At 33.2% G+C, this 11,100-nt stretch overlaps 1 protein-coding gene across 1 annotated transcript in view; it reads left to right on the top strand.

The window, feature by feature from the left end:
* LOC108781570 (protein big brother) overlaps window positions 1-2,944 on the top strand; it is a 12,346-nt gene extending 9,402 nt beyond the window's left edge. Inside the window, exon 3 of the mRNA XM_018549579.1 lies at window positions 2,512-2,944. Coding sequence (XP_018405081.1) covers window positions 2,512-2,925 — 414 coding nt within the window. The 3' untranslated portion in view covers window positions 2,926-2,944. The remainder of the gene's footprint in view (window positions 1-2,511) is intronic.
* The last annotated feature ends 8,156 nt before the right edge of the window (window positions 2,945-11,100 follow it).

The raw sequence follows: 11,100 nt of genomic DNA, 5'->3' as shown, positions 1-11,100 counted from the left end.
TAATAGATGTGCGCGCTGAGGATCGTGAACGAAAGTTTAATCATGCACGATGACGACAATCCAATCCGTAGAACCCTCTCTTTTTCTCGATATAATTGCGATATCGCGCAAAATTGCATCTGGTTTATCTAGCTAACGAGCGCCGCTCTGTTCGTTTCTTTTCATTATTGTAGATTCTCTCTCTCTCTCTCTCTCTCTCTCTCTCTCTCTCTCTCTCTCTCCTCTCTCTCTCTGCATTAAAACTGCAACTTTCTTTCTCACTTTAGTCAAATATTGAACATATACTATTTTACTTTAAATTCCGAAAATGTATACTAGTTTACCTGTAGAAAACATATTTAACATAAATAATATATAAAGACAAAGGCTCCAAATAAAATAAATCATAAATAAGTGTAAAATAAAGTCAAATTTAAAAAAGAAATTAATACATCGCTGTGCTAAATGGAATTTCTCCGATATTATAATTGATTTGATTTAAGAATAGTCTTTTTTTCTGTGTAGATATTTTAAGATATACATCGCGCATGATTTGACTGGCAATTTCCTAATGTTCCATAAAGATTGCAACGAATCGAAATATGCGAGATAATAATACTCGGCGAGTTTTTACGGCGGCTCGTGCAAATGCCATCGACAGTTACTTCTGCTCGTAATTGACTTCTTACGAGGAACATAGCCTCGCTTCTCTCAATCTCATTTTTCCCTTCATCTCGAGAAGAACCGCGAGGCCTCCTCGTACCTTCCAATCTGCGTAATCGTTCTCCGGAAATAAGAAACATTCACCGTTGTCGGACACGATGGAGATGTGGCTCAAGAAGGGGGGGGGGGACAAAAGAACGGGGGGCGCGCGTGATTGAAACTTGCGGGTCGTAGAGCACGTAATGGAGCCTTCCTATACAACCCACGCCGACGTGAATTTTGAAAAAAGAAAGATCGAGAGGTCGAGCGAAACGAGCGGCCGATGACGGCTTTGAGAAGAGATCAACGCGCCACGTCATTTTCTCTCGTAAACTTCGAGGAACTTGAATTGGCAATACCATTCCGTCACGATAAATACATTGCCCTCAAAACTTCAATATTAGATAATTTATATTGAACATTACTGAATTAACTCTTAAATGTCTTTTCTGTATATCATAATCGAAACCTTTTTTCCAACGCTTCTTTCATTGCTCATCGCACCTTTGTATTAATCGTATTAGCTATATATTGTACATCAGTGTATTGTTTTTATAATAATACCTAATTTCTTCAGTTCTAGATAATTTTATTCAGGAGATATCTTCCAGAATACAATGGAAACATCTCCTGAATAAAATTATCTAGAACTGAAAAAATTGGATATTATTATAAAAACAATACACTGATGTATAATATATAGCTAATACGATTAATAAAAAGGTGCGATGAGCAATGAAAGAAGCGTTGGAAAAAAGGTTTCGATTATGATATACAGAAAAGACATTTAAGAGTTAATTCAGTACTGTTCAATATAGATAAGATTATCCGCAATTTATCTATAGAAGTGAAGAAATTGGGCATAAGACGGTCGAGTTACATATAACTAACTATTAGGTACACTGAGAAAAACGTTCACTAATTGTAACAAATATTTATTTGAATAGTGCTAATTAAATATTTACTAAACGTAAACATTTATTTATTTGGTAAAAGCCATTAATTTGATTTATTATATTTTTAATTGAATAAATATTCATTTACTCTAAATAAGTACTTTTTTAGTACTATTTAAACAAATATTTATTAAAATTTAATAAATTTTTTTCAATGTGTATGTGATACCAAATAGCTACTAATTATTTTAATTAATATAATATACAGTATCGAAATAATGAGTCGCTGGTCTTTTACTAAATATTTTACTAATATGTATAATTATTGGAAGTTTTTAAAGTTATAAAACGGTCTTAAATTAAATAATAATTTCAATAACAAGATAGAAAAATCAAACTACTAACACTTAAAAATTTTTGAATCTTTTTAATCCTAACATCCATTGGAATGAACGTTAATTGAGCGGTAATCAATAAAACACATTTTGAGAGAAGAGGAAGTATATTATACTATAACGATTCATAATGGATGTAAATTCCTATCATTGCGCAAGATATAGTATCAAATGTACCATTTCATCAAATGTATCGATTTCTTTCTACCTGCAATACGAATTGGATACCAAAGGAATTATCAATTTATTATAATGAATTATTATTTATTATCATTATTTCAATATTGAAAAATTCGAATTTCACTCCTATATTCCCACGCAATTAATCCTGCATTCAAGAAGAGATGCTCAATGCAAAACGATTTTACCTCAAAATACACCCTGCCTCAGAAGCCTCATCAAATATCTTCGATACTTCAAGTTCTCTCCGTTGATCCCGAATCGATCCAAAAACATCCTAATCATCTATCTATTAAGACACACGTAACATCAACAACGAATTCATAAGAACAATGTTCCGTCCGATGGCGATGTTCCAGGTACACTTGCGCTCGCATTTAATCATGAACGGTGTTTGCGTGAGGTGGCGAGGCTGGATCGACCTGGAGCGACTGGACGGCGTCGGGTGCCTCGAGTACGACGAGGAACACGCCGCCGAAGAGGACGCGTTGCTACGCGATCAGCTCGAGCGTTACAATCAACGGCTGCGCGATTTTGAGGAGAAGCAACGTACCTACCGGAGTGGTCCAGCGTCGGCCGCACAGCCGCCGCATCTTAATCATCATTATCACCACGACACACACCATGCGACCAGCCACCACCATCATCATCATGGTCACCATAGCCGACACGTGGGCGGTGCAGGTGCCACCGGTGCCACCGCGACCGGAATCGAGCCTCACTTGCCGCATCGCCAGGATCCCGAGATGGAGGTGCGACTGCGGGCCTTCTGAGACTTGCGTAGACCTTCTGACTGCTCCCGATGATGGTAAACAAAGAAGAGCCTCTTGACGATAAGTCTCTTTTGATCTCGGTCTCTCTGAGTGACTCCTTCAGCGCGAAATTGCGATTTTTTTTAAACAACTTTATTCTATTGATATTTCTACAAATGCATTGTTTAAATACACTTTAAAGATTTTATTATTAAAATAATTCGGAGAAACTTACATGATTATTGTAAAATCATTAATTATGAATAACTATAATTATTTGTACAACTTTATTAATTAAATTGACAGCGAGAGTTTTGTTTATTAGTATTTTATTATTATTATTATTTATTTTTTTATTATTTTTTTATTAATTATCTTATTATAATTAATTTACAAGAAAAGATATTAATGCTCAACTTTTTCGCCTGTTCTGCAACATGAACGAACATGTTGTGTCTGATTCGTAACGAAAAGATTGCTAATCGAATTTATAAATAGTAGAATTATTGAAGGAAAATTTTCTTTCTTTTCGTTCTCGCTATTAATTTATATTACCTATAAACATGCGTGCAGCAATCATAAACCTTGTATATATGGACTGGCAATACAAACAAGATTGTATTTGTACTTCTTTTTTTACGTTCAGAAAAACGACATCCTGAGTATCATTTTATCCTTGTTTGACATTCGGTGAAGGATAAATAGATATACGCAGATACATTCAGGTAATTTTTTTGAACGTAGTCCTAGAAGTGTTCGGAAACATATTTCGAGCATGCTTGACATATGCAGGGAAAGAGACGAACGACGCTTGAATACTATATCGAAGTATAAGATTCAGTCGTGGTAACTTTCGTATTGCAACACATTAATATGATTGGTTTATACATTTATATTTGGTGAGGAATTAAGGGCAATTGTATTAAAAAATTTTACAACGTGATTTCTTAGAATTTTGCAAAGTTTTATTTTGTGCGTTTTTTTAATTATCTGCATTTTATATTTGCAAAAAGATTTTATTTATGGTACTCTATAATGTACCTTCTTAAATTTTTATATGCTATTAACACGCCATATATTTAATTGATGGCGTAATGTGTATTTCCTTTAAAAAAAAGAAATATCTAAAAAGTATGTTTCTTTCTCCAACTTTCTCCAGATTGTTTTTTTATGCAGAAACTAACTAGCAATTGTTAGTTCATATTTACAAGGTCCATGCACTGAAATATTATATTTCAGTGGGTCCATGGCAGGAACAAATTTGAAGGCTATGAAAACGCATTTTCACATTTTTGGACTGTCCTGTTTATTTTATCGCGCAGCTTATTTCATGGAGAAAAATGATTTTGCTACGAACGTAGAGGAATTGCAAAATTTAATTGCTAAATTTATTTGCTATTTATAACATACAAATTTGCATATTTGACAAATATTTTGCATTCGTTGCAAATAATTTTTGTTGCGAATACAGAGAAGAACAAATATTTGTTACCTGTAAATATTTGTTATCTGTAAATAATTTGCGATTCTAATGTTGCAAATGAAATTTGCCGTTATGACATAGGATTAGCGCACAGAGCAAACTTTTTTTCTCCATGTTTCAATAGCCGTTCTTACCGCCGAATTTTGCGATACTTATAAGTAATAATAATAGTGAGTATTTTTTTAAAGAGAACACACATACATTGATAGATTTATCTTCTCGAGTAAATATATCGCTTTTATTGTGAGTTTAATTGGACTATCGCAATTTTACAATGATTGAGCGTTTAATTTTATTGGAATTATTGAGACTCTTAGATTTTAATGCAATGAGATTGACTCTTTAAGGAGGTTATCTCTGACTGTGTTGGAAAAAATCAATCACCAAATTTTGTGATAATAAAATATATCGTTTCCCGTTGCGAGAAGACAAGATCGCAGCGTCCGTGCGAAAACGAACATTGCGGATTTCGCATCTAATCGTGTAGACCGTGATGACTATATTCATCGAACGAACGACTCGCGCGCGCGCCAGTGACGAAATACGTATGAATCACGATGATTCCCGAGCGTTCGGCTAACGAGTACGATGAATCATTGTCGATCGTTGCGTCTGCTTACGTTTCACGTTTACGTTGGATATACCATCGTCGTAAAGAGGACATTTTTGTTATAATGTACATATTTGTAAAGAATTTATAAATTAAAGATATCATTTGCGTCGCATTATCCGCCTGTTTTCGACTTATCCTTTCGCTCACATCGAAATATCCTGCGTAATCACGAAGAGTAAATTAAGATTATAAATTTATAATTTATTATGCATTTTCTTCACGTCAGTAGATATCGTTTTACTCGTTGATTTTTACTATATTAAGTGATACGGAGTAATTGCCATAATTCTAATCGTTCCATTATTCTAAGAATTCGTATTGTGTATTATAATTAATACAAATAATACCAAAAAGAGAGATTTCTAAAAACCAACCAGATTAATTTATTCCTGTATTTTTTTTTTATCTTAACATTTCTCACACGCAAAAATAATATTGTATTTTTGAGCTTGTTCGAAGAAATATATAACGCGCATCTAATTCACATCAATTAATTTCGAAGAAGTTCTATGATCAACTTCATCGAAATGACGCTATAATAAAGAATGACAAGCATTCTTCTGAGTCGATTTCATAATCGACCATCAGTAGCCGGTTAAAAATGACGAAATATTATATATATATCACGTGTCCATTGTTGTATTGTCAAAATTGTCAAAAGAAAATTTAACCTTAACGTGAAAATGCCTTTAAACTTTTTCCGGAAGCAGAACACACACGAAGAAAATTCTAAAGGAAAGTATGATGTTCCTCAAGGACAGAAGTGAAATGATCCCAAGTTCTATTAATCATTTCCCTGGGCCGTTTCTCTCACGTATCCTTGGCTGTCACTGGAAATATAACCGAGAAATTGGAAAGTTTAGTTCTAGTAAAAGAACTTCTAACTTTCAAAAAAGCAAAATCATTGTTGTGTCATGTAATCGAAGCGTGAAATATTTACAATGAATACAGTAACCTTGATCAAATCCTAATAATTCTCAATTTCTAATATTTCTAGAATGAATGTCGTCGTTATTTATCGGTATTTATTGACGAAATTTCAAATTTGTTATGCCATTGTCTCATTGTAACCAAAATTTTCTTTTAAGGTCAAATATGGAAAGATGAAATATTATATTACTATTAAAATTATTACACTGGAAAAATATTATTTAAATATATAATTCATAAAATATTTTATTTTAAATTATATATATTAACACAAAAAAATATAACAAAATCTATAGTTTCTTATATCTAAAAATTTTTTTGAAATATTAAAATTGTAATTAAGCATTTTAAAAATATGCATACTATTTTGCTATAAAAATTTTTAAAAAAGGAGGTTTCGGAGGAAAAGGAACATGTCTGTCATGTCCTCTCCCTGTGAATTCGTCAGTGTTTTCAAATTAAAGTAAAAATTTATGAAATTCTGAAGGAAAATTAAACCGAAAATTATCGGAAATATTCAAAGCTCTTACAAAACCGATTGATATATGTATATCGTTGATGAAAATTTATATCGTTAGTTCATATTATAATTCTCGGGCATTGATTTGGAGAATTTAAAGTGTGGATAATGTTTGAAATGAGCAATTTGTGACTGTTGACCCATGACGATTAAATCGCGATTGAAATATACGACACAATTCTCGCCGTTAATGTACCTTAATCCTGAGCGTATTTGTACAGCGCGAAGGGCGGGAAAGGGATCCCTTCTGCCGTTCTTGCCTTACAGAAATAACGCCGTGGGCGTTGAAGCGTGGCGCAATCCGGGATCATTATCCCAATCCCGCCAAATCGGATCTGCGAATCTCTCCGTCGAATTAGTTTTATTGTTTCAAACGACGCGGGATCGTTTGATAAACGGTGAGGACGAAGGGTGGAATACTCGTAATTTAAGGACGAATAAAAACCGGTTCGACGAGAGAAACGATACGAGTTCTCTCTCACAGTTACGCGAAACTTGGTGTAAATGTAACACGATGACGCCGTGCATTCCGGTATGAAGGAATTCTTATAAGAAGCCCTACGGAAGGTAGTCCCTTCCTCCCGTTTTCAGGACCTTCGACTCGTTCGTTGACAGTATCGAGTGACCCTGCGAAGGGTGTAACTTTTCGCGATTATTTGATACGAAAGACGGCGGTGACTTTATTCGAGTACGACAACGCGAAGTTGATAATAAAATTTTATTGCACTGAATCGATGAAACGATGAGAGAGTTGAGGGCTAGAAAATTTAGAAATGTAGCAACAAAAATTATAGCAATTAAAATAAATTAATAGAAGGCTCAACAAGTATAAAACAAATTGATTAAAAATAAGAGAAAAGAGCCAATAATTTTTTAAAAAAGATATATAAATGTAATTAACTCAAAATAACAATACATTAAACAAACAATTGTTATTTTGAGTTAATTACATTTATATATCTTTTTTAAAAAATTATTGGCTCTTTTCTCTTATTTCTAATCAATTTGTTTTATAGCAATTAAAATCAGTGATTAGAAATAATAGTAACAATAATATTGTTTTCCAGAGGTAAGGTTACAAAACTTTGCCACAAAATTAGAAATCAGAGAAATCAGAGAAATTGTAAACTGTTTGAGAAAAATCAGGGAACTTTGTAAAATTTTCTGGAAAATTAAAATTCTTGGCTTTAAAAAGTTTAGTATGCGTACATCACATCTATGCTATTTTAGAATATTAACAATTTAACAATTAAATGCAAGCAGTGTCAGTAGCATTAATAGTAATTTACATTGCTAGTTAGTTAAATTGCACTCTCAATAAAATATTTGACGATTTTTAAATCAGGACGAAAATACAAAAAATTTCAAAATGTTGTTGAAAGCATCGAAAAGAATTATGAAATTTTGTCTGAAAATCAGAAGAAAGTTATGAAATTTTAAGACGAGAAATTTGGTGACAACCTGTTTTAATATCTATATTTGTAAGTTGTTCTGCTGTATATTTTTCTTAGAGTTGAATAATTCAAAACACTCATTTCGAGAGGAAACCGTTTGGCTTTTCAACAATGAATCTAAATCCTTCAGAATGAAAATAATGCCTCTGATATTTATATTTTTAGTTACGTGACGAAAAACGTTTTCATTAATGATTAGATAAAACGCTCTCACGAGCGAAGCTTAACGTGTTAAACCGATAACATTCTCATGTCTCGCAGGGCTTTGCAAAGGATTTTTATCGTTGGACCCGCTACCGGTTTCCTGTGGTCTGCAGATAAAAGAGCTATCGCGTACCTCGTTACGATGTACTAACACGAGTAGCCGATTATTTTTTATTAAGTTGTCAAAGTAATGGTACAGGAGCCGCATTATTTGACAGATAAGACTCTCCTGATAATTCAGTAGTCTCCTTGTAATTAATTTCGATATAAATTTTCAGTCAAAGGGTCACTTTTCGATTTATATAAAAGAATAAATTAATTCTGATGCAAAAGTTAATTCGGAATTATCTTTAATACACTGCACTGACATGATTATTTTAAAATATGATATATATTTCTACACTAAAATGATATTAAATTTCAATAAATTTGTTTGAATTGTTTTAAGTAAATCTAAATATTTTTATTAAATGTAAACATATTTATTTGATACAAAAATATTTAATTTAACTATCATTTAGTTTAACTATCATTATCAATTATTTTGGTATATTGAGAAGATTTGAAAAATCCTTTACCTATAAAGATCTGGTTGAAAACCTCGTGGGAAGCTTGTCGTGACAAGAAGCTACATTCAAATAGTATGGAACAGTTTAGTGCATGTAATGTACTTTCAAAATATAATTTTAATTTTTAATACACTCGATTTTTTTCAGAGAACTAGGCTGACGATACCTTTGTACCACTGATTGTAATTTACAATAATAAAATTTGAATTTTATTATTAGAGAATTTCATCTAATGAAAATTACGAAAAGAATAATTTTATTGAAAATGTATTTTAAAACGTGTGTGTATAGCATAGAATATAAAATTTCCTTTAATATTTATTGAAAACTATAAGATTATTAGTATTAATCCTTAGATAGAATAATTAGAAATAATTTGCAACAATGTTAACTTCTTAAGGCATTTTGAAAGAAATTGTATCGTGTCGTTTTGAAAGAAATCGTCATGTTGAAGGCGTTGCAATAAAATAGGAACGAATCCGAAATTCGCGCGTCGGAGGGTGACAATCGCATTTGGGCTCATGTATCGCTTTGTACTTGCCGAAAACAGTCGTATTGTCCGGGGGAGGGAGGGGTTGAAGAACCGGTCACCCGTCGAGACGGGCCCTGCGGGCGATCGCCGCATCTGCCTTCGATTTATTCCCAATCGTAATTGATGACTCTTTTTCGCCCTTTTCGGGGACCTCTTCGGGGCCCGACGAGAGGAGTCGACCGACTTTCGAGTGGACGAAGCGACCCCGTCGTTGTTGTGATTTTGCATAATGGGGAGGGCACAGAGTCGTGCTTTCAGCGATAATTTATGGCGACACCGATCGGCCCGTTCATCGAACTGTAATAATCGAATGTGTCATCGATACGGGAGTTTGAAGAATAATATCGTTCTGAAAGACATATCTATGTACGAACGTATATTCCATAAAAGAAAATCATAATTAAAGATCGTCTTAAAGATCATGTGAATATATGACACAAAAATGTTATTTAGGCTCTCTCTTTCACCAACCTCGATTAAGCTAACCAACCGTTACGTAGTTGTCAACACTTGAGGACTATAAACTATAGATGTGTTTCGCTTTGTCAGATCTTAATCTCTTTCTTTCGTTTAATATGTACAGAAATACAAGTTATAAAAGTACAGGTTAAGAACACTTCTTTCTTTTCTAATAACGAACTGTATTTAGTCCTCATGTTGACAATCATGTAACGATTAGTTTAACCGAAATTGGTGAAAGAGACCCTTAGTTTTCCATGAAAAAACGATACTTATGCCACAAGTAAAAATCCATATTTTTATATAGTAGGTTATTTTTACACGGAAAATTAATCACACATACGTACACACACACACACATATATATATATATATTATATAAGTTACTTTTTATAGTTTGATCTACAGTAACAATGATTTTCTGTCATTCAATACATACTATATAGGGATCCTCTAATAAGAATCGTAGTTTTGTATGCAAAGTAGTTTTGACAAAAATCTGCGAGAGAAGACATACATTTACTATTTCTTTCTTTTTCTCTTTCTATTCTATTTTTGTTATTTCTCTTCCTCAAGAATTATTTACAAGAATTATTACATGGCAGACCAATCAAAAGTGTCTTTTTCAATGTCCAGACTTTTATTAGAAAATCTCTAGAATACGTACCACATGAAAAACTGTAATTTCTCGTACTTTTTAGCAACGAGTACGCGTCATTTAATAAATTACGCTTCTAAGCTTCTCAATCAAGGATGAGGAAAACACTTGGGCCTTTTCTCTCCATTCTTCATGCTTTCGCGCGTATCGTTCTCCACATTACGCTACCTATAAACGTCGTCCGTGTTTTGACAGAACAAGTCGAGAATAGAGGCGCGCATCTGCTGTCGATTCTGTTTTCTCTCCACTCCACGACTCTATCTCATTGTCAGATCCTGAGGGATCGCCTTCAAGAAGAGCTCATGGGGGACTTCGAGTGGAATTTGATCTCTTTGCCGGCAAAAGAGCAGATAGAAAAAAAGCAAAAGAGAAATAGAATGAGAGAGAGAGAGAGAGAGAAAAAGGTCACAGGATTGCATCCTCCACGTGAAGAACGCGCACGAGATGTACATCCGTAATCCTTTAATGATACAAAACGCAGGTGCCAGATTACGCGAGTGGTCCTTTCTTGCTTTATTGGAGTAAAAAGGGGCACAAACAGAGAGATGGAAGAGCAGAATTTTCAGTCACTCATAAAAAAATAATCTCTTTTCCCTTTATTTGACAAATAAAAAGAAATTATCGAGAGAATATATTTTAATCGATTACACATATTTACTTTTTAGTTTGTTCAATTCTTCCACCTTTCAACAGAATTTTCCTATTTAATTCCCTATTCTTTTACTATTGAAATATAATAGTTATATAACATCGTCTCATATATTCACACTATTA

The sequence above is a fragment of the Cyphomyrmex costatus genome, unplaced genomic scaffold (assembly GCF_001594065.2).
Source record: "Cyphomyrmex costatus isolate MS0001 unplaced genomic scaffold, Ccosl1.0 scaffold837, whole genome shotgun sequence".
Lineage (NCBI taxonomy): Eukaryota > Metazoa > Arthropoda > Insecta > Hymenoptera > Formicidae > Cyphomyrmex > Cyphomyrmex costatus.
The sequence above is the reverse complement of the archived record's forward strand: the minus strand, read 5'-3'. Positions and strand labels throughout refer to the sequence as shown.